Here is a 23,643-nt window from a genome sequence, read left to right as displayed (position 1 = left end):
CAATAAAAGTCAATTTATCTGTCACCAAATCCTCATCTCGAATGAGTAAGCCATCAATATGATATGCAACATTTTAAGTAAAACATTTTAGTCAGGTGCACAATAACTACCTGGCCTGATAACTTTACATTAGACATTCTGCACAATGCACACCTTGTCACTAATTAGTGGAATTGATTGAAGATATCACGAGATCACCCAGCAGTATAGAATGGGGAATAATAAATGAATATGGCACAAGCATAAGCGAAAACATAGACATCTATAAATTGAGATGTTTCAGTTTATTGGACATTTTCAAACTATCACAAGAAATGAAGTAAGCGTGATGTAAGAACATTAAAGCACCATCAGTATCACTGGCAAACGTGTTGATGATCTGCACCAATGAGCTCTTGAATTAAGAAACCCACGAACAATCTTCGCAACGGATAATAACTCCGAAAAAATGTTATATAGATCTTTGTTCAGATGATACTATGCTAGTTATTGTTTAAATTTTAATATTACATGGAACATTATTTGTTTCTTGTATTGCCTTATTTATACTACACTTGTATATTACAACATGTTTCTACAGCTTGGTCACAATGCTTATATGATAAAATATTCTAATGACTTTACTGGAGATACTATGAAGAGGTGAAAAATATTAATTGTCAAAAGCATGCACAAAACTTTGCAATATCAGGTCCCTTGCGATAATGAGATGAGAATAACTTGTGTTAAAAACATGAAAGAAAACATCTTCATAAATGACTACTGAGATAGACGATATGTAAAGATATAAGACAGACGAACATAAAGCAAATTTGTAGAAAAAGTACAAAATAAAATATATACACAGTGAGTTAAATTGTCATGCACTTGTCTTCGTGTGGTTGTCTTCAGTTTTGCAGGATTCTAGACAACATGGCCGCGATGCTACAGAGGAAGAGCAAAAACGAACAAGGATGCAACACTCCAGCAGCAGCAAAAATCTCAGAGGTTAAGGGGTTAAACCTCACTTGGCCACCTGTAAACGACAAAAAATATTTTGAGGTGAGAAACGTTTTTGCTTTTTCCTAGTGTGAAAATTAATCTCGTAGCTCTGATAAAACTTTCCGCAGCTTTTTATCTTGCACATTGGTCCGTTTACAGTCATTCCCTCCTCATTTTACATTCTTTTACTTTCCTGGAAATAGAGCCTTTTGTGCACTCACAGCCATGGTTACACATTCTGCAACACAACCATTCACGCTCCAACACTCATGCATACACACTCACCCACACACAAACACACATACGCGTATTAATAGACAGACAGACAGAAAAAAGAACAAACAGAGAAACAAAGAAGTTGGGGGAAAGCTATTCAATGACAAGTGTCTAAAACAAACTGAACAAAGCGAAACGAAAGTCGTAAGGGAATCGTCTGTTCATACTCTCATCATAGCGCGAGTAGCTTGACACATCCTAAAAAAAGTAAAAAGAAAATCTCGTTCTGGCGATGATTTCGAGCAGCAGCAGGACCAGACAACTCGCCCCTACTATTGCTCCGTCCCTGCGCGTGGGTCACTGGAGTGACACCACACTGAGAACGTTTTTAATCACTAACGCCAGTGACGTCATCACACGACAGGTGGGCCCAGCACCTTTCGAGGAGGGCAGCGAGATGTCGTCTAGTAATAACGATTTCTGCTAAGAAATGTGAGTTTTGATATGCTGGCCCACGTTACTTCCGCTACAGAAAGAGTGTGTGTGTGCGTGTATGTGCGTGTGTGTGTGCGTGCTTAGAACACACTGCACTTTGAAAGTATTTTAGGCAAAAAGTGAAGACGCCTACACTTGGTGAACAATTTAAAAATGAGGCTATAGACTCCTGGAGTTGCCTTGTGTGACATTGGAAGTCGGACGACAAAGTCCAAGTTTTTCGGATTTACTTCCAAAAAGCAACTCTTCAGACCACACTCAGACCTGCTACTGAAGATATTTTCAAACCACAGCGCTGCGATAAGATTTAGATAAGACACATGCACCATAAGAACCAGTGGGTGTACGAGCTGATGGAATAAAATAAAATAATTGACAAAAGCCTGGTCTTAAGACATGCGGTGAACTGCACCCACCGAGTGTGAACAGTGTAGCCGGGGACTTTGTTCCATCACCGCCTAAACTTGTCGCCATGACACGCAAGACATAGACGATGTCCTTCTGCACTCCGTGTAGCACTCCCGTGTACTCCTTCCCGAACGTTGCTTCATTGGCTGTACGGATGTCATCAGTGTATGGCCACCACCAGATCTGCGTTGAAAGAGAGGTAGCGATGAGTACAGGTTTCAACATGGTCTTCAAGCTGGATGTACACCTTTTATTTATTCCTCTAGACACTTTCAAAATGACCGGTTCTTCTCACAATGAATCAAGGCTTTTTTCTGGAAGCTCCCGAGATGTATCCAATTTTGTTTTTCTCCTTTTATTTGTTGGGATTTTAGTGGCAGTGTATTGACCTACACTTTTTCAAGGCGTCCTCGGGATTGTTCTGGACCTTTTACTGGCCTTTATAGCCGTTTGTTTTTCATCTGCTGATTTCGAATTTCTCCAGCCAGTCTTTATTTTAATTATTCCGCTTTACCCAAATGACTGTAATCTTAACTGTGAGTGTGACCCATCAACATCTTGGGCTAAGAACAGAAAGTTTTTCTTCAGAAACAATAACCCTGGCATTTCATTAACTTATTTAAACGTGTATTTCGTTCTTTGTAAAGCTCTATGAGGTTGTCCATATGGCTGATATGTTGCTATATGAGTTGTTATTATTTTTTGCTCTTATTTTTCACTACAAAGTATTCTGATTGCTTAAAAACTTTCTTTACATTTAAACATTTTCTGTTCAGTCTAAAAGGATACTCATTATTGTTTACACGCACAGGCACGAGCATGCACACTTTCTCCGTATTTATATACTTTTACACTTCACTTGTAAGCCATTTTAAGTACCCAAAGATCGAGGGAGAGAAAGAAAGGGAACAGATAGACAGAAAGATCAGTGACCTTATAACCCAGGGTTGGAGATTCGTTCAAGACGTAGCTGACCCCTCTCCAAGACACCCTCACACTCTCGGGTCCGTCGGACATCACCGTGACATACTCGGGGTAATGATGAGGCGCTGGTGGGTAAACAGCATCGTGATGTTACATTCGTAAAGCTTTACAGTCAAGCATTTCATCCGCGATAATAGTTAGATGTTAAGCTCCATTGAAACATAACATTATTGAAGTGTTACTGTGTCGTATCCACGGTACAAATGAGGCGCTATGTTGTAACATTGAATTATTGAAATTTTACTGTGATACGCATCTGTGGTTGCAAAAGGAGGTGCAGGATTTTAATAAATTTATTACCTAGTACTTTTCGTGGGAACAAAGAGGCGCTAATATTTAACCAAGATTCTAACATTGCTAAAACATTACCGTGACATATTTGCAGTTTAAAGTCACGCACACAAGGTAAAAATCCCTTTGGCATTACTTGTCCACAACATAAGATGATACTGTGGCATAAGTCTGTGACAAATGACAAGATCGACACTAAATTTCAGGGGCCAAATGTCATCTTAGGTGTGTGACGATGTAGAAGATCTACTTACGGTCGTAATATGGGTTCAGGTAGAAATCGCCGCTCGGCCGACTGAGGCCCGCTGAGTTGAACACCTGAACGTTCACCCAGTAGTCGCCGTTGCCTTTTAGCCCTATAATCACAGCTTCTTGTGCCTCGCCGTACTGCCGGTAGTACCAAGAAGTGATCATGGTTTCTGTGATGAGCCAGTAGTTTACCTGACGTAGATAATGGGGGTGAATTAGAGCTGTATGCACGATTGGAAAATAGAGATAGAGAAGTTAAACCTTACTTTCAGACCCACGAAGATGTCAAGCCTTCCTTGTGGCCCACAGAAGAAATGTTTTCCTTCGTATTAACTAAAGTATACTCTTTCTTTATTTCGTTTGTACATTATTTATTTTATCAGAATTGTGGTAGCTTTTTAACAAGAGAATGAGTAAAGAAAACAATTTATTGAGAAAACAGTATAACAGCTAGACTATTCTAGGAAATGTTACTATCTCCAGCTTTGTGGTAGAAAAGCCAGGGACTAAACCATTATGAACGTTGACCTGTTTCTTTTTATCTTACTACTGTGTTTTTATTTTTGTTTTTGTTTTTGTTTTTTGTTGTTTTTTTTTTTGGCTTGCCCATACTCTGTGATTTTCCCTCTTCTTTCTAAAATTTGTTCATGCTTCCCTCCCCTTTTTGTCCCATACCTTAGACCCGTGTGTGTGTGTGTGACTGAGCAAGTGAGTGTGCAGGGACCCGTTCTTATCAAGGTCGAAAGAATTCTCATTGTCCCCCGATATATTTTGACAACAGTTTAAAAATGTCTTTTTTTTGGGGGGGGGTAGAATATTTTTCTGGGTACATGCAGTGAGAAAAACTGATGGAAGAATAGGATAAGAGTATGGATCAGTATGATGACAGTATGATGGGTAGAGCTGAGGAAGGAATATGTCCGTCTGTAATGCGAGGACGTAGTTCTGGAAGGGGTGAACACTTCTTACCAAAACCGGTTAGGCTTTCCGGAGCACGTGCTTACCTGTCCGCCTGCTTACTTGTTCGCCTGCTTACCTGTTGGCCTGCTTACCTGATAGCCTAAGATTCTCCCGCGGACGTCTTCTCTAGACACTGTTGTCATCTCCCACGTGATTTTAGCAGCGGTGGCATTGATGTTGATGGCATTCACCTTCTGCGGTGTGACAGTTGGCACTGATTTAACAGTAACAGCCAGTCAGTTTTATCCTGGCATCGTAACAACTGTGTTTACCAATATAAATTCAATTATCAAAATGCACGTTCTATAAGTAGGATTTATCTCTCATTACAACTTGTTATCATTCAAAGATATTTATTCTCTCTATACGTATTAAGGCAACAGAAGAGAAGAAAAGATGCACACAAATATAGTCAAGATAATGTGGATAGAAAATTGCAAGAAGTGTTTACAAAGACAAAGACCCCAACCCGGCAATATATATTATTTTGCCTTCTAGAATGAAGTAACTGGAATGTAACGAATGAAAGGGATATTGTCAGACAGTGACCAGAAAATGTATTGAAGAGAATTTGACCGACAGGTGAGTTCAGCTTACGGTCCTCGGCAGAGTAGATGACTTCCACGGAGGTGTTGGGTCCAGGGCCCATGGTGTTGGAGGCCTGCACCTTGACATCGTACTGTGTGTAGTACTTCTCTCTATCGGGCAGGTAGTGAGAGTATGTGATCATACCGTTACGGTCCACTTCCGCTGTGTCGTGAGAGATGTCTTTGCTCTGAGACATGAAAAACATTACTCTTATGAAACTGAAGACGGTAAGAGTGGCAGCTTAAATGTGACACGGAGAAGTTGACAGTGTGTTACAAGTTTCACGAAGAAAGCGACATGGTGTTACATGTGACACACAGATGGTGACGTGGTGTTACATGTGACACACAGAAGTTGACAGTGTGTTACAAGTTACATGCAAAAAGTGACAAGCTGTTGCACGTGACATACAGAAAGTGACAGGTGTTACATGTGACGCAGAAAGTGACAGGTGTTACATGTGACACAGAAAGTGACAGGCTGTTACACGTGACACACAAAAGGCGACAGGCAAACTAAGATGTTTTAAAAGTGACAGGTCAACGCTGACCTCCTAAGCGACACAAGGTAAAGAGAACAATAGAGAGCGGCATGAGGAAACAGACACGATACATGAGGAAAGAGAGACACGACAGAGACAAAGAGAAATTAAACTACATACGCCTTCCCACTTTTCGGTTTCACTTCCATGGAGACGCCAGTGAGCTCTGTAGTACAAGCCGTTCCCTCCATGTTGTTCTTTTGGGAGAGGCTGTAACAGACCACTACAACTGTCAATCAATCAATCAATCAATCTGTTATATTACTCGGTGGATGTGTGCACATTAGTTAAGAGACCATTGAAAGAAATTTTTCATTTCCGAGACAGATCTCCTCAGAGGTGGACGAATAAGAACTGCTTGCATCTGGAAATTTTTTTAAAAAACTATGAAAGGTTTGTTCATGGGAGAAGACGAGCGACTAGAGATAAAAAATGTTAAAGACTTTCTGTCTGAAAGCATGAAAGAAAAACTTAAGAAATACATTTTAAGCACACTTAATAGTCACCTCGAACCTACATTTTAGCTGCAGCGATGTACGATGGTAAAAGAATAAAAGCAGTTTCATAAACGCACGGGAGTAAGATGCTAGAGATCGAACTCACCTCTGGGACAGCAGGTTTGTTTGTTGTTTATTTTTTTTGTTGTTTGTTTTTTGGGTTTTTTTATGCTTTGTTTTGTTGTGTTGTGTTGTCCACGCTGTACACTCACTGTCCACTTAATGGTCAGCATGCTGACAGAGCCCCCGCCGCCAGTCACGATGCTCGGCGCGAAGACAGGGGGAGCATCATCCAGCTTGGTTATCTCTGCAAACAACAGTTTCTTCCCTTGAGAAACAAACCCTGTTACCTTGCTGTCTTTATTTTTATTAGGTTGTCATATTTACATCTTGCTGCTGCTGCTGCTGCTACTGCTGCTGCTGCTCTGCTGCTGTTGATGTTGTTTTATTGTGAGGTCCTCTGATCGGTGGGAATTTTATTTCCCTAGGCAATTAACTGTTCCGCTTTAAACCGCACACTTAATACTTGTAGAATGCATTTTCCTTATTTGTTAATCGAGCTTCCTCCCTGCCAGTTCAACTCCTTATGTACACAGAAAAAAAAAAAAAGAAACGAAGGAGAGAAGAACGGAAGGAATGATCAGGAAGAGGAAGAAGTGAGAGAGGGATGTCCCAGCTTCACTTGTACTAGTTGTTTTTTCAGTAATGGTTTATAATATGGTCTCCACAATAGGACCCTCTGTTAATATTATTTTTACACCATTATCTCTATATCTCCCCAGGGTAAATATTTATAATTTCCACAAAATCATGAATAGATAAATTTGATTTTTTCCACATACACAAATAAATATTTTATATAAAAATGACCAATGTCTAAGATTTTATCATTTACATTTTTTTTAAGAAAATAAATTTTAAACTTTCTCTAATGTTTACTTTTCTTTAAACTTCTATATATTCATGTCATTACCTAGAATTATGTTTATCGCACACACGCCTGTCATTACTGTCAGTAAAGTCCTGGAGTGACCTATGACCCTGAAATGAGTCGATTGATTGATTATGAAAACGATGAGCACAGACAGACACTGAGATTACACCATGACAGGAGTTAGAACTTGCGCAAGAAAGTGTGTGGCGGGTAGTACAGTGAGATTGCTGCCACTGCTAAAGTTTTTACACCAAAATTACTGGTGAAAATCCCAGTTTCCACGTGATAATCACGTGATCGCTATAAGTGTCAGGTGTGCAACATCACATCGGAGTATTTACCAGAAGGACTACTTAGAGGACCGTAGCCAAAGTTCTGACTGGCGGCTGCGACTCTGAACTGGTAGCTGGTACCCGGAGAAAGCCCTTCTCTGATCGTGTACGTCCGCCATTGCGGGTACTCGTTAATCTGGGTATCCGCCGCACTGATACCTGCCATGACGAAAACAAAACTTTGGATAATTATCGAAATATTGATCAAAGAAGCTGAAAATTAAACATACTCTTTCTTTTGTTGCTAGATGCAGACTATCGAAGTGTAGATGTTTGTTATTTGTTTTCAAAAGAATGACATTCATTGTCCCTTTGTGTGATATCTAGGGGGCCTAAAAATAAATGTTGGAAGATATTGCAGTTCCTTGCTACCATTTACAATATATTTTTATTAGTTTCAACCCAAGGTTAGCGCATGTCACCAATACAATCAAGGTTGGTTGTCCTGGGTTCAGCTCTCGTCTCAGTCACTCTGTTTTTTTCTCTGCATCTGGCATCTGTTTACAGGGCTGGCTGCCTTGCCAATTCCCTCCCCCCGCCCACAAACTAACATGCGTCTCACCTGTGACAAGGTTTCTCCAAGTTTGATTGAAGTCGCTTCTAAATTCTATTCGATACTGTGTGATGGAGTCGCCTCGAGTTTTCCCCGGCTGCCACCACAGCTCAACCTGTGTGCCCTGTTTGTTGCGAATATGTACTCCAGCTGGTTCCTCCGGAGGCCCTGTAATACATAACCGTCCCTGATATAAACCTTTATCGTGTTGTACATATGTAACGATCGTAGTGTTTTTCAAAAAAATGTGTATTTGACTATTTCTATCTCTTGTAACATTGCGGCTGACTTGAACCAAATGTTTCAATGAGATACTACATATCCAATAGTATGAAATACACATATACATACAATTTATAGTATATATATCCAATATTGCAACAACATCTTTACTCACAGCCCTATTTATTCTGCAAAGACGTAGAGATCTAGGAAAGGCTGGGAAAGCTTAGGAAACTTAGAAAATATCTTTTTATAAAAATGGACAGAGAATGAGGTAGAATCTTTCTGGATTCGACTGACCTTTGACGGTGAGGTAGGCTTTGGCGCCGATGCTGTCAAAGACGGATGTAGCGCGACACTCGTACCAACCCTCGTGTTTAAACTGGGAGCCCACTATGTACAGGCCGTTGATTCCTCGCATCTCACCCTTTGCAATTAAGTAAATAAGTGCATTCTTTTGTTCCTTCATTTTTGTTTATTTTTTAAGCAGGAAGTGCGTGTGCTTTTTAAAGAAAAGAATGCTGCCTTGTAAAAGACTAATGACCAACTTAAGTAACCTCAAATATAACTATGGAATACCAAAGTTTCGAAAAAGAAGAAAAATTTAAAAAAATAGAAAAATCACACCAATTACACAATTTGTTAATAATTGTCATTATCTTGCTTTCACCCCTTCCCCTGCATACAACTAAAGTATATACTTTTAAAAATACTATTCTTAAGAAATAATGGTTACAAAAGTGTTTGATTATCTGTTTCTGCTTCGATGAAGGTTGTCATGGGAACTCACAATTTTGTATGATGGGTCTAAATCCATGTCCAGAAGCACGTCGTTGAAGTACCAGACGTACACCAGGTCTGTCCTGCTGACGGCGTAGGAAGCCTGGCAGCTCAAGTACGCAGTCTCGTTCTGGAGTACTTCCTGTGACTGGGGCGCATAACTCAGCACCGTCGTGGCTGTTCAAATAATGGAGTTATCGTTACATTGTGAAAGTGTCGATCATTGTCAGTGCTTTCTACTTCAAAAGAAAGAATCAAATAAGGAATCAACGAAGAAAAGAGAGAGGGGGGAACGTACTAAGAAATTTATTGTTGCAACTTAGTTACAACTACCAAGAAGGGGAAATAAAAAGTAAAAAGTTTTTTTTTTTTACTAATGGCATGGACTTATGACTAAAATAGATCATATTCCTGCAGTAGTCAAACTATTTGAACAACAATTACTACTGATTTATTTCTATGCCATGGTAGCCGGTATAATGACACTCACTGACTACCCGCAGCTGCCCGCTGGATGATGCTGATCCAAAGGAGTTTTCCGCGGTGCACGTGTAGTTGCCGGAGTCTGCGAGGGTCAGACCGGAAAGAACTAAATCTCCGAAGACCGTTTGCTGAAACAATTCGTAGAGCAAGTCGTGTCATGAATAGCATAAATGTTGGGATAGAGTAGCTAAACACTCTCTTAGCTCGCGTAGGAAGAAGAGTAATTAGACATTTTTCTAATTAGTAATTAGAGTTGATTGTGACCAGGCAGAGATGTGGTTAATGGTCTTCTTAACTAAGTGCAAGTATTAAATGTAATGGCAGGTTTAGCGAAAGTGCGAAGAGCTTGTCGTAATAGAATAATGAGTAGGCGAATAGACATGGACAGACTGGAAGGATCTGAAGCGCTTTTTGTCGTTTACCTGACCACGACCACCAGATCCTACAGGTGAACCATTATGAGTCCAGGTGATAATGGGCGGAGGAGCTGCCTCCGGCTGACATTGGATGGTCAGGTTCCCGCCCACAGCGCCCATGAGCTGGTTTGCTACTGGCATCTTCGTAAAAGATGGCTGGAAGCCTGCGACAGCAGACACCAAACATTTGTCATAAAGAAGCCACTATAACAAACTCTAGTGGAAGGATATTTAGGCAACTTACTCAATCGGTAATCAGTATATTACAGTAAACTTACTACCTTCATTTTGTTTCCTATATATCTTAATTTAATTATTTTAATTAATTTTCGTTGTCCTTCCTTTCTTTAACCTTTAAACTTTATCTCACGTCTTCCCTAAATCCTCTTATACAACCTTATTTCTTTTTGCTGTTTTTCACCTTCTTTATTATTGAATGAATGGGAGGGGGGGGGGTCATCATGGATGCGGAAGTACTTACCGAGGACTCTGACCTGCGCACTGCTGGTATTTGTGCCGTGGACGTTCTGCGCAACGCACTCATACATGCCATTGTGCTTACTGGCCTCCGCTCTACCAATCTTCAGGACATTTCCTGTCACCTACAGGACCACATCAGAACAATCAGCTGTAAGTACCTTATCCTCCCTGCTCTTTATCTGATTGATCGAACCGCTCCTCCCCTTCCTTTTACCTTTCTTTCGGTCAAAGCAGTCAACATTAAACATCTTCTGTGTGTATTTGAATAATAATAATAATAACAACAACAAACAACAACAACAGGGCTTCTGATTACGAAAAAATTGCGTACAGTACGCATTAAAAGTTCGGAGGACCCCTTCAATTTTCGTCAATGGGGTCCCCTTCAAATTTGGGCGAAGAACAGGGACCCCTTAAAAATCTGAAGGGGTCCCTGGGAACCCAAAGAATTTAGCCTTAGCAGAAGCCCTGATAATAATAATAATAATAATAATAATATTATTATTATTATTATTATTACTTGCATAAATCTAGAGATAGCACTTATTTCCTCCATTTTCCTGAACTCTTGGATGAAGAATTCTTCTATAAAGGGTTAGTTTTTTGTGAGATTAAACACTTTTCATGTTGTTTGTAGTCTTTCAAATTGTTACTTCACATTAGATGCCTATAAGCCTTAAAAGTCCCATTCCTTAAGAGAGTCAATAAAACATTGTCAGTACCAAAGCTTGTTTAAGAATACTCCTACCATCACGTCCTTTCCTGTGTCAGTGACCAAAATCTCTCCATCTTTGTACCAGGTGTAGGTGGCTGACGGGATAGCTACCGCGTCACAGACCCAAGTCAGCTGACTTCCAACATCCAGATGTTGATTGCGCAGGGGGAACAAAAAATACGGCGAAGCTGCAAAATCAAAATGCATCTTTGTGTTATGGTCTAACGACCTTCCTGACATATCCCGTTAACCACTCGGTAACATTTCCTGACATCCCGTTAACCACCCGGTAACATTCAGCTGAACGTCCCTTTCAAGTGTTGTTAGCCTTGGAATGAGACCTACTGAAGCTGCTACACTGCTTCAGGTAAAATATATCTCAGCATTTCACTTTCACCATACCGTGGACGTTTATAGTGATGGTGCTGTTGGCCGTGTTCTTGACGCCTTTCACCGAACACGTGTAGGTGCCGCTGTCCTCAAGGCGCACGTTGCTGATGCGGAGGACGCGGTTGAGGCTGTCGTAGGATGTGCGGTCTACCGGCAGCTCCCCTTGTTTCCGGCTCCAAGAGTAATATAGAGGCAACCTAAGACACACGATGATGATTGATGATTGATGATTGATGATGATTGATAGTTTTTTCCACCTCATCTTCAATCAAGATCTTTCTAGCTTCAACGCATGGTTACGACGAAGAGTAAATGCTTTGAATGTATATGATGTTTAGGTTTGATAAAACACATACAAAATCAAAAAAGAGAAGCCTCTTTCGCTTGACTTGTACACCGTATACACACTTCAAAGCATTGTCCAAACAGACCTCCGTACTTCTCCCCCAACCCTACACACACACTTAGAGAAACTCTCTGTCTCGTGATCCCGCGCTTGTAAAGTTCTAAAGCTCATTCTTAACCAGACAAAATAATGACAAACATTGACCAGGTTTGGTTAAGATTTTACATGACGATGATATAAAAATGTGCCCCACTTGCTCAAGCATTTGTCCACCTTTGTTTGGCTAGAAACGCCCTGAACATACCTGCCATAAGCCAGACACTCAAGACGCATCTCTTGTCCCACCACTGGTTCCTTTGGAAACACAGCAGGGAAATCATTGTGGATATCCGGCCCGAACTGGCTGGGGTCTACACCAGACACAAAGTTATTTACATGTGATTATCAGTTCTCGAAAACGCAGAGCAGTTACACATTAAGACCCACGACTATATTCATTCGCCTGAGACGAGCTTATGAACCTTTAAAAATATTTTCCATATACAGTGTACTAAACGTCTGGAAAACCTATTCCCACCGCGACTTCTCATCTCAAACATTCATTCCATTTTCTTACTGTCTCCTTGCACTCTCAGTTCGATGCCCAGGCTGTTGCGGTACAAAGGTTGTGCAGTGGCCAGAATCTGACCCGGAAGTGCCACAAGCGTGACGATGCAGTGGTATTCTGCAGCATCTGAGTCCTGCACTTCCGAGAAGTACAGCTTCCCGTTCTCTGAGAGAAACGTGTGCGGGTTCATCTCGGGCCGAAGGAAGCGGTTGGCCTTCATCCACTGGAAGGACAGTGCTGAAAATTTGCTTTGTCATTATTCTTCGTCAGACCCGTGGTTACATTGAAAGTAAGTAATTCGTAAATGAAACGAGATAATGTATTGATAAAAAAATGATAAAACATTCTTCTCTCAGCTAGACTAACACACACATGCACACACACAAAGAGAGAGAGACAGCTTTAGTATATAAAATCATTTATTTGTTTCAATCATTTTGCTTCCATTACAGAGATAACATAGACCTCGAGCAAGTTCATCTCATATTTTCATTCGTAAGTTTATAATTTTAGTTTCATGACATAAATAAATGTTTTTTTCTAGGCCCTATAAGTTTTTTAACCACATTAGTTTACGAAGTCACGAGGAAGTCTTGTCGCTTCTGCTCCCGCCTTTTTGCATCATGAGGATTTGAGGATTTGCTGAAGGGTTTGGGGAGTGAACAGCACAGACTTCCCTTAACCATGAAAACATTGACCCACTCCCTTCTTGACAAGCTTGGGAAAGATAAAGCTAAGGGAATCAACCATTGTAAAAAAAAATACGGCATCAGGGAGCAAAACCCCTGTGGGACCCCGGGGTATGCTTGCCTAGCAAGCATTGCAAGAATAGGGTCCCTGCCATCCAGCCAGGCATGTCGTAAGAGGCGACTAAGGTGGACACCTCACCTAGAGGTAAAATAGGTTGTGGTAGGGCTAACAACCCCACCATGTAAAAAAAATCCTGTTACAGAAACTAAAACCAGAGAACTCGTCACAGATGGCGAAGGTAATGAAGCACACCAGGAGACTGGACTAATGACGGACGAAAGCCAAACCCGAAAGGGAGCTGGCGCCCCGACAGCGGATTTACTGAAGCCGAGGCAGAAGTTGAGGGTGGGGTGCTGGAACGTCCAGACCTTGTACCAGACTGGCAGGATGCTCCAATTAGTCAAGGAGTTTGACAACTACAACTTGGACATCCTGGGAGTCAGTGAGGTCAGATGGACCGGCACGGGAAAGAGGAGACTAGCGTCAGGACATACCATCTTGTTCTCAGGAAGATCAGACGCTCAGCACTCTGAAGGAGTAGCTCTACTCCTCAACAAGAAAACGGAAAAGGCACTGCTGGAATGGAAGCCTTATGGACCCAGGCTTTTGAGAGCAAGATTCCATTCCAAGTACACCAAGCTGACAGTGCTAGCCTGCTATGCACCAACAAATGACTCTGAGGCAGAAGACAAGGATGCTTTTTACGATCAGCTCCAGGCAGCCTCAGAAAGCGTTCCAGCCCACGACATGTTGCTCATCATCGGTGATCTCAATGCCAAGGTGGGAAGTGACAACACCTGCAGGGAGCATGTCATGGGCAAACATGGAATCGGAAGCATCAATGACAACGGAGAGAGACTGGCAGACTTTTGTGAAGAAAACAACCTACTGATTGGTGGCACACTCTTCCCACACAAAGACATCCACAAGGCAACATGGACATCACCAGATGGGATCACAAAGAACCAGATAGACCATGTCATCATCAACCGAAAATGGAGGAGCTCACTTCAAGATGTTAGAGCCTACAGAGGAGCAGACATTGCCAGTGACCACACTCTTGTGATAGCCACAGTTTCTCTGAAGCTGCGTCGATCACGAGGAAAACAGGCACGTCAGCAGAGAGTGGACTCCGGCAAACTAAAAAATCCAGCCACCGAAAGGGCCTTTGCTATGGAAGTAAAGAACAGGTTCCAGGCACTAGGAGACCAACAAGAGATGACCTTAGACGACTTCAATCGAGTCTTACAGGAATCAGGAGAGAAAATACTGGGCTTCCAACGGAAAAAGAAAGAACAGTGGATCAGAGAAGAGACATGGAAGAAGATAGAAGAGAGAAAGTCAGCCAAACAAAGAATCAACAGCACCAGATCTGAACGCCTGAAGGAACAACACAGACAAAGATATGCAAAACTGAACAAAGAGGTAAAGAGGATGACAAGAACCGACAAAAGATATCACATAGAGAAACTGGCAGATGAAGCAGAAAATGCAGCAAGTAAAAATGACCTGAAGACACTGTACAAGATAAACAAACAGCTAAACAACGGGTTTTAAGAACAGTGATGTGCCAGTGAAAGACGTGAACGGTAATGTCGTCGAGGGAGAGGCAGGAAAACTACAGCGCTGGAGGGAGCATTTTGAGTCAGTTCTGAACAGACCAGATCCCCCTCAGCTTGCAGACATCCAGCCAGCAGCTATAGACCTTGACATCTGCACAGACCCACCAAGCCTGGAAGAAGTGACAGCAGCAGTCAAGACAATGAAGAGCGGCAAAGCACCAGGGGCAGATGGAATAACAGCAGAGATGTTGAAAGCAGACGTGAATGTGACAGCTCCCAAGCTGACTGAAATCTTCAGGCAAATTTGGGAATCAGGGCAGGTCCCTGTTGCGTGGAAGACAGGGCTCATCTTCAAGTTACCCAAGAAAGGAGATCTTGGAGACTGCAATAATTGGAGGGGCATAACACTTCTTTCCCTCACCAGCAAGGTCTTCAGCAAGATTGTTTTGTCAAGACTGACGGCAACTCTTGAGAAAGACCTCCGACCACAGCAAGCAGGATTTCGCCCTGGGCGATCCTGCTCCGAACACATCTTCATTCTGCGACAGATTCTGGAGCAGAGCAACGAATGGAACACACCGCTGTACATCAATTTCATCGACCTGGAGAAGGCTTTTGACAGCATCCACCGCGAGTCCTTATGGAAGATCCTGAGGCATTACGGAGTCCCTGCAAAACTTGTTCAGGTCATTGCAATGCTGTACAGCGACTTCAAATCCCAGGTTGTCTGTGACACGGTGCTCACAGACCCCTTCAACATCAGTACCGGGGTGAAGCAGGGCTGCATTCTGTCGCCGTTCCTCTTCATCCTGGCCATGGACTGGATCATGAAGACTTCCACCGACAGCGAGAGGAGAGGGCTCAGATGGACCATGACTATGACAGCAACAACAACGCTGGAAGACTTGGACTTTGCTGATGACATTGCCCTGCTGTCACACCGCCACCAAGACATGCAGGAAAAAACAAAGGCCTTCTCAGAAACAGCTGGAAACCTTGGCTTGAAGGTCAGCACAAAAAAGACTAACAGTATGAGAGTGAACGCCAGAGTCCAAGACAGCATCAAACTAAATGGAGAAGAGATTGAGGAAGTTGACAGTTTCACCTATCTTGGGTCCAAAATGTCAAACACTGGGGATGCGGAGGTGGAGATTCGAGCCCGACTGGCGAAAGCCAGTCAGGCCTTTGCCTCACTCAGGAGCACATGGAAGGCAAAAAACATCAGCCAGAAGATCAAGCTGAGAATCTTCAAGTCAAATGTGATCAGCACCCTCCTTTACGGATCAGAATCTTGGAAGATGACCAAAACCATCAGTAACAAGCTTGACGTCTTCCAAAACAGATGCCTCAGGCGCATACTTAACATCTTTTGGCCAAACACCATCACCAACGAAGAACTCCACCGAAGAAGTGAAACCGAGTCCATCACCACGCAGGTTCAACGAAGGCGTTGGCGATGGATTGGACATGTGCTCCGCCAGCAGACAGCAGACCTTTCCAGAGTCGCCCTACGATGGACTCCAGACGGCCGAAGAAAACGAGGCCGCCCAAAGGAAACTTGGAGAAGAACAGTGGAAAGGGAGATGAAAGGAAAGGGCTGGACATGGGGTCACCTAGAGCGTGTTTCAGCCGATCGACATCGGTGGCGGACTCTGGTTGAGGCCTTATGTGCAACCTGATGCACAAAGAGGAATAGATAGATAGATAGATAGATAGGGAGCAAAAGCTGTCTGCGATGAAAAGGACGGAAGAGAAAGGTGGACTAATGACATCTTCCCCCACCGGCAAGCTCCAAGATAGGGATAGTGAAATTGTGCCTCTGGTACCATAGCAGACATAAAGTTGAGGGAAGGAACATCCACTGGTGTGTGAACCGTCTACAATTTACATCAGTGCAAATTCTATGCCCTGAATATGGTGAATTGCGATGTAGACACCCTCGCTGACAAAAATCAAAGAGGTGCTGCTGTCAACAGCCCAAAAAGTGCCGGTGCGGCAGAGAAAGAAGAAGAAACAACTCTGTGACCGAAAAAGAATCTGGAAGAAAGAGAGTAAAATCAAACTGAACGCAGCTTCCAAGTATAAAGCAATGACATGAGGATAGGGATGAAGACAGCTAGGGAGAACTGGATCGAGGGCCAGTGCCGGACCATGGAGTATGAAAATGGAAAGAAAGGACAGCAAACAAACCTGCTATCTACCCTCACTAAGAAATATAAAAAGAATACCTCGGTCATCAATAACAGCAATGGCCGTCTGTTCATAGCAAGCACTGCTGTACTCAACCGATGGACACACCACGACTGTGTAACATCCAGCAGAAGAACAGTATGGCTTCTGGCCAGGAAGGGGCACAACTGAGCAAATCTTCAACTGTCGCATCATGACAGAGAAACATCTTCAATATCACCAGGATCTCTATCACAACTTCTTTGACTTTAAACATGCTTTTGACAGAGTATGGAACGAGGCACTTTATGCAAAGGTTGAGTTCAGAGTCAGTGAGGTGTCTACAGTCTATCTTACCTGGGTTGAAACTTGGAGGAAGACAGTCCACGACACTACCTTGGTACCTGATGGCCGTGCGCGATCCTGGCTTGTCGTTGGAGAACTCCCCGAGGACTGCAACAAGAGCGGAATCTCGAAGTTTCTACAAAGATGGCGCAATTCACGTAATCATCACAGACTATGAAGAGGATACGAGCCATTATTTCTGTTAATTCTAAATGTCACAGCATCTTGCGACTGGCATTACAGAAAAAATTAATTATTTTTTCAGGAAAGTTAAAAATGTTGCAATTAATTTAGTATCTGAGGTTTAATTGTGGAGAAAATATTTTAAATATCCTCGTCTAACTGTTAGTCAAAAACCAAATTTGTTCGTATATTGACAAAGATTTATATCTAAAAACAATCATTTTCCGATCAATCGATTTGCTAAAACACCAGTAGTATATTTTTCCAGGCATAAACAGTTATGTCTCTTTAAAGTTTATTTCAAATACGAATTTTTAGTTTTCTTCGAATGTCTTCCAGACAAAAGAATGGCAATAAATCTTACGCCAAAATGAACAGTGTAGCAATTAGTTACTCACAGCCAGATGAAATCTTAATAGGAGCGCTGAAAACCTTTCCAGATGGATTCTGGGCCACGCAGGTGTAGTCTCCAGTGTCGGTCTCCTTTTTGGGCAGGTGAATACTCAGCCGGCCGTTGGTTACTGCATACCGACTATTCATCTGTCCAGTTATCTGCACTTGCCTGGGGGTGCCGTAATCACGAAACCACTGAGAAAAATAACAAAAATATGAACGATTGGGTCAGGCTCCTGGACTAGAAGATTTTGTGTTTTGTGCTCGAAGATTTGTACATTTTCCACAAGATCGCAGCCCCACAATTTCACGATGCTTAGGTCAGTGTCAATGAATATCTATCAATCCACCGACTTACTAAAGTTTTCTGCTGAGAAATTTTTGTTCCATCAGCCGAGTGGTCTGGTTGTCTGATTTTTTACCATGTTCGAGAAAGCCGTAAAGAGTTCAGCATAACAAAAAGCAAACAAACAAACAAACAAACAAACAAAAAAGCTTTCTCAGTTACTTAACTAAAGTTATAGAGATATACACCTACAAAACTCATATACAAAAAAATGTCAACAATATAGATGTCAGCACTCTATATGGATGCGTTTACATTTGAAAGCCTCAGCCAATGGGAGAAATTGGACCAAATGTTAATTAGTGATTTCACGATTTTCCCTAGAAGTGTATCTCGAGAATAGAAGAGGGTACTCACCCAGATTTGGGGAAATACTTTATTGCACTGAGGTTTACCCAATCACTAGGAAAAAAATTTACACCCAGGTAGTGCTTCAAGGCATGCCATAGGGTTGTTACATAATTTGATATTTTATGATTAGCTTGCCTGGTATGTCGGATTGGGGTTGCCGACTGCAGAGCATTCGACGTTAGCGAAGTCTGTTTCGTCAACAAAGACAACACTCGGGGACTGCTGGACAATGTTTGGACCCACTGGCCAGTCGTTTGGGTTCAAAGTATCGCTTCCAAATGCTGGAATAAAGAGGACAGTGTACATGAGTCGGTATATTATTCATTCTGTCCCGCAGACAGACCAACTATAGACCGACACAGAACGACAAACAAACAGACAGACACGCAGTGATGAACCAGAGAAGTTGTGAGCAGAGAGTTTTAGCCTCGTCGTACAGAAATAATTTTTGAATCTGTCGACATGAAATGTTATTAAATCGTGTTAAATAAACTCCTTTTTATTTTCAATAAATGCTTTCTTGTAGTGTTGATTTTAGTTTTTTTTAGCAAAAGATAAAAAATATTTTTAACACTAAAGTAGCAACAGATGGAGCCCAGCGTGAAAGGTTTTACTCACAGAAGTCTCTATTCTGTTGGTATACTCGGTAGACCTCCTGTCTGCTGATCTCGCAGATGTAAGGCAGTAACCTCGTCCTGTTTGTCCATGCCCATCCATATGTTTTTCTGGTCTCTGCAATGAAAATTTTGCATGTATCATTTTTTTTTTTTTTTGCAGCCTGTCATGACATTCTAAAGAAAAACTCCTGTCTCGTTCATTTTGTAATACCTGCGTCTTTTTTGCCACAGGAATAGCATGTAAAAACTATGTTTACTTTAATATTTGTTTGGGGTTTTCTGGTGGGTTTTTTTTACCTAAATGGTTGTCATTTTATCTGCTTGTTTGTTTTGACTTCTTTTTCTGTGTTTTACACGATGTCATACGAACGCCGAGAACTTCCTGCTGCAGGTTTAGAATGAAGAGAAATATTCCGTCTCTTTTACAACGATATTGTGATCGGGTGAGAACATACCACCTGGATACTGTTTTGACACGTGCTCCTAATACTTACCTGTGTATTGGTAGACCAAACGACGTTCCACTAGCTGTCTATATAAAGTGACCTGGCTGTTGTCTGTGACCCAGTATGAAGTCTCACCAACAAGAGGTTGACCGTCACCTTCCCACATTTGCTTGCCGGCTTGGTCTACTCCACTTGTGTACCAGTCTGACTGTCTGCTTGACCAAAACAAAGTCTAGATATAACCCAGTAACCAAGGGCGATCAAGATTCAACTGTATAAATACTGGCGCATCACCTGCATACAAGCGCACACATTGTTAACGTAAAGAGGTGTACAACGTGTAACTACAAATTTAGAGACAGACAGAATTTTTCATTCCTTGTGTGTTGAAAAAAATCAGCAAAAATTTTCAATGAGAGCTTCCTTTCTAAATGAATTTTTGTTGTAACGAGAATCCTAGTCAAGTGTCAAAACGACCTTGCGATGCCGTTGCGGTTGAGCCAAGAGACAATAAACTGATGCTCCTCCGGTGTGTTGATGCTAACCAGCCCAGAACCATCGTACTGCAACATAAAAGAAAACAGTTCTGGAAAATTCTACCCCACCGTTCTGTGAAAATTAAAAAGCAGTTACGATTCAAATAGCCAGAAATATAATATTGTAACAGCGATCCTGATTAGCATTAACAGTCAGCAGTTAACTGATTGAGATAATGTATTTCCTTTGCCATTGTCTCTGTCCAGGAAATCCGTGCAAATAAGAGAGAGAGAGAACAGCAGCAGCAGCCACAACATCGCCAAGAAGCAAAACAGCAACAACTACAACAGAGAGGTCTCTCCTTGTTGAGTTCTACTCACCCGACACGCCTGTGCTGCTTCATCGAAAGGTCGTTCAGGGTAAAACACAAAATGGTAACAGCTGGTGCCAAACGATGGCCAGTCTATAGGACAGTCTGTAAACAGAGGCAGGAGTTATGTCCCTTATACTGTCACCAACTAAAAAGAATTTTGTGGGTTTTCAGATGTCGCTTGCATTTTCATTAAACTGTTCTTCTTCGGAACACAAATTTTCATTCGATTGTATTTGGTCATATCGTTCATTTATTTTTCTCTCACGTTTGCAAGAGTATTTCAAATAATGCTTAGGGTTAAGTTTATGTACTTCTTTCGCATTTACTCAAACAGTCGAACAACAAAAAATAAATTAAGCAAATAAGGAATTTAAATACGTACATTTCTTTTTCATGTAACAATTACTCTAGTAATGATTGTAAGAAATACTTTCAGCCTATTGGCTCTTTAGAATATGGAAAATACCTTTACATGCAGAAGGACCATTAAAGATACATCGGAAAAGAGACACGAATGACAGACACAACACTGCATCCATACACTCACTTGTGCACGTACCCGCACACATACATATATACACACATATATTTATAAATAATACCATATTGAAACTGCTGTTGACAGGTGACCACGGTGAGAGAAGCCAGCAAAAAGGCAAAAGAGATGATCATGGTTAGATTTCAAAAACTGCAAAAAATGATTAAAATGCATGGTAATCTTGTACCAAAGAAACAGCCAATTGCTACCTATCTAGTACATGATGGACCGGTGGTCATTCTGACTTACTACCGCCTACTGCACCTCCCCCAAGGGGAAAACGGGTATCAACAGGTCTGGCTTCCTATTGACTTCCTGTGTCCGTATTGGTTGCACTTAAGTCGAACTCTATTGTTTCCTTTCACCCCAACCTGCAACTCAATGGGTGAACTATGGCTCGCGGTCACCTCTGGTTTTCCCCCTTCTACAGATCTCTTGGGGAGATAACGAAAGCTGAACATTCCTACAACATGACAACCAATACGATGATCACTGTTTTCAGCAACATAACCAATCCTGTGTGCGTCCGTTTAACCGCGCGTTCGCTCGACACGTGTAGGAAGCAGAAGTGCCGCACCAATGCTATAGACCTGACCCTAGTTATCTCATGACACTGTCTAGCACGAGCTCTTACGTGTCCTGTCTTTCCGTAATGGACATTCCTTGCTTGCCCCTCAAAATTAAAATTGTTAATATAATTCATTTGATATAAATTTAAGTTGTGATGAAAAAAAAAAAAAGCTTTTAGCTTTACTGAAATCTGTGGTTGCCTTGGCGGGCCGAAGTTTCCCCACCCCTCTTCTAGAGGTAGAAATTTATCTTCGTTTTCTTTTGCTTGTCAAAAAGTGTACATTATATTGGTTTTCAATACATAGGTATTTATCTTAATTATGATAATAAATTTAGTGTTATTTACAACAATTCTCTTTAGAATCATGAATAATAAAATCTCCTTTCACACCATAAGGATTGATAATATACCATATGGCGAGAAGTTGTTCTACAAGATTATTATAAAATGGCTTAGGAATTTAAATATCTATTACAATGTAAATATTTTGCAAGTGTTAGAGATACTTAAAGTCCCTACTACTTTAGTAAAAGCCCAAATATTTTTTAATTTTTATTATTATTATTCATTCAGTATAAAAGGTAATTGTTATAGACAAAGTTATTGACACAACTGGCACATGTCATGCATCTTATATTGAAAAGACTTACATGAACTATTTCATTATCCTATCACGTTTTTAATAAAAAAAAATACTGTATTCGTTCTGGTCTGAACAGAAAGGGGATATGGCATGGAAGTGGGTTGTGATACAGAGGCCAGCCACGCAAAGCTATCTTTTGAAGAGACTGTCAAAGAGGATTAGGGAGGAGATAGTAATGATGAATGATTGCCATCCATTATATGTTCTAGAACTTCAGTCTTCGGAGCATTGAACTCTTCCATTACATCTGTGTGTTGTTCCATTTTGCTGTAATCTTGCTTGTTCCAAGTTTATTTTCACTGTTGGGTTTTGGAGTGGGGTAGGGCTGGTCAAAGCAACGAAAGAAGAAAATTAAAGAAAGATGAGAGCGAAGGAGAAAGAAATGAAGGGAAAATGGTCTATCGCTTTTTGTGAATTCCCGGATGAACACTCGTTCAGTGTGGTATCTGATTCCTTTGTTGCCGAGATAATGCTTTAATAATATTTGGATATTCTGTCATGGTGGTGCGACGATGTAATTTTGTGATTCTGTAACCTTTTTGTCGAACTCTTCAAGCGGATGATATTTTTTGTCACAGTCACACTTTCCTTGTTAGACAGATAGTTCTTTGGCAGTGGGTTTGTTGGTTGTTTTTTTTTTTAAGCGGCGACATTTTTATTTTGGAAGTGACATCTTGGCACAATCATAAACTAATCAAACTCTAACAGCAATTCCGTTCTATATACTTTATTTATATTCCTGATATATATTGTGTCTAGGATGATGGAATGCTTGTTTGATTGTTATCTGTGTGGAAGTGTGTCTAATCTTCACATTCAATTTATTATTCACTGATGGAAATCAGCTTTCGGCACATAAAGAAAAATACAGTAATATCTTTTTTATTAAAGGGGCATTGATGAATCCTGGAAACAGGTCACAGAGGTAAGAAGGTCTACAAATTGTCAGTTTGAATATTGAGACGCATTTACAGTAACCATAGGTAAGCAATGTAAGATACATATAACCATGTATATATGTATTTATGTGTTTATATGTGTGAGTAAATATATGTTCTTCTGAAGCATAAGTCGATAAAAGCCAGGTCGATATCGTTCAATTATTTATTTATTCACTTCCGGAAACCTCTTTACAACTTCAGGTCGAATGCCGTGACTAAAGGTGTATTCTACTCGTTCAGAGCTTTTTAAAAGTACTTTATCTTTTTAATAGATAGCACAATATTTGAACTAGTTTAATATTTCAACTGTAATATTTAAATTGTACACTACTTCTAGTACTCACACTCACATGACGAAAATAGTCCAGGTGCCTGTCACAACGGTCTCAGTAAGGAACTTCTATTTCAATCCCAAAAATGGCGCCGAAAATATCAGCGTGTTCGTTATCAATTTGCTTGTTCAAAACAAA

The 23,643-nt window shown here is 41.2% G+C and overlaps 1 protein-coding gene and 1 long non-coding RNA gene across 8 annotated transcripts in view; one reads left to right on the top strand and one right to left on the bottom strand.

Moving 5' to 3' along the window:
• LOC112556176 overlaps positions 1–20,508 on the top strand; it is a 44,782-nt gene extending 24,274 nt beyond the window's left edge. For all 6 annotated transcript variants that reach the window (XR_003097633.1, XR_003097629.1, XR_003097632.1 and 3 more), the window contains 2 exons: positions 892–1,041; positions 20,374–20,508. This is a non-coding gene — a long non-coding RNA (uncharacterized LOC112556176). The remainder of the gene's footprint in view (positions 1–891; positions 1,042–20,373) is intronic.
• On the bottom strand, positions 266–23,643 carry LOC112556168 (contactin-like). Of its 2 annotated transcripts, none has more exons than XM_025224917.1 (28): positions 23,518–23,643; positions 21,083–21,168; positions 20,488–20,582; positions 20,108–20,193; positions 19,679–19,842; positions 19,186–19,299; positions 18,703–18,848; positions 17,876–18,065; positions 17,307–17,402; positions 12,478–12,705; positions 12,166–12,271; positions 11,528–11,712; positions 11,159–11,313; positions 10,412–10,532; positions 9,937–10,094; positions 9,522–9,642; positions 9,042–9,208; positions 8,552–8,678; positions 8,039–8,197; positions 7,486–7,635; positions 6,423–6,517; positions 5,834–5,923; positions 5,182–5,359; positions 4,677–4,798; positions 3,630–3,816; positions 3,034–3,149; positions 2,109–2,283; positions 266–1,015 (listed from the first exon to the last, which is right to left on the bottom strand). In XM_025224917.1, the coding sequence occupies exons 2-28, from the start codon at positions 21,150–21,152 to the stop codon at positions 888–890; spliced, it is 3,729 nt and encodes a 1,242-aa protein (XP_025080702.1). In that variant the 5' UTR covers positions 21,153–21,168; positions 23,518–23,643; the 3' UTR covers positions 266–887. The 2 variants fall into 2 exon arrangements, with proteins under 2 accessions (XP_025080702.1, XP_025080703.1); XM_025224918.1 differs by having other exon boundaries at positions 23,524–23,542.

Source organism: Pomacea canaliculata, linkage group LG2 (assembly GCF_003073045.1).
Source record: "Pomacea canaliculata isolate SZHN2017 linkage group LG2, ASM307304v1, whole genome shotgun sequence".
Classification (NCBI taxonomy): domain Eukaryota; kingdom Metazoa; phylum Mollusca; class Gastropoda; order Architaenioglossa; family Ampullariidae; genus Pomacea; species Pomacea canaliculata.
This window is presented reverse-complemented; position numbering and strand designations above follow the sequence as displayed.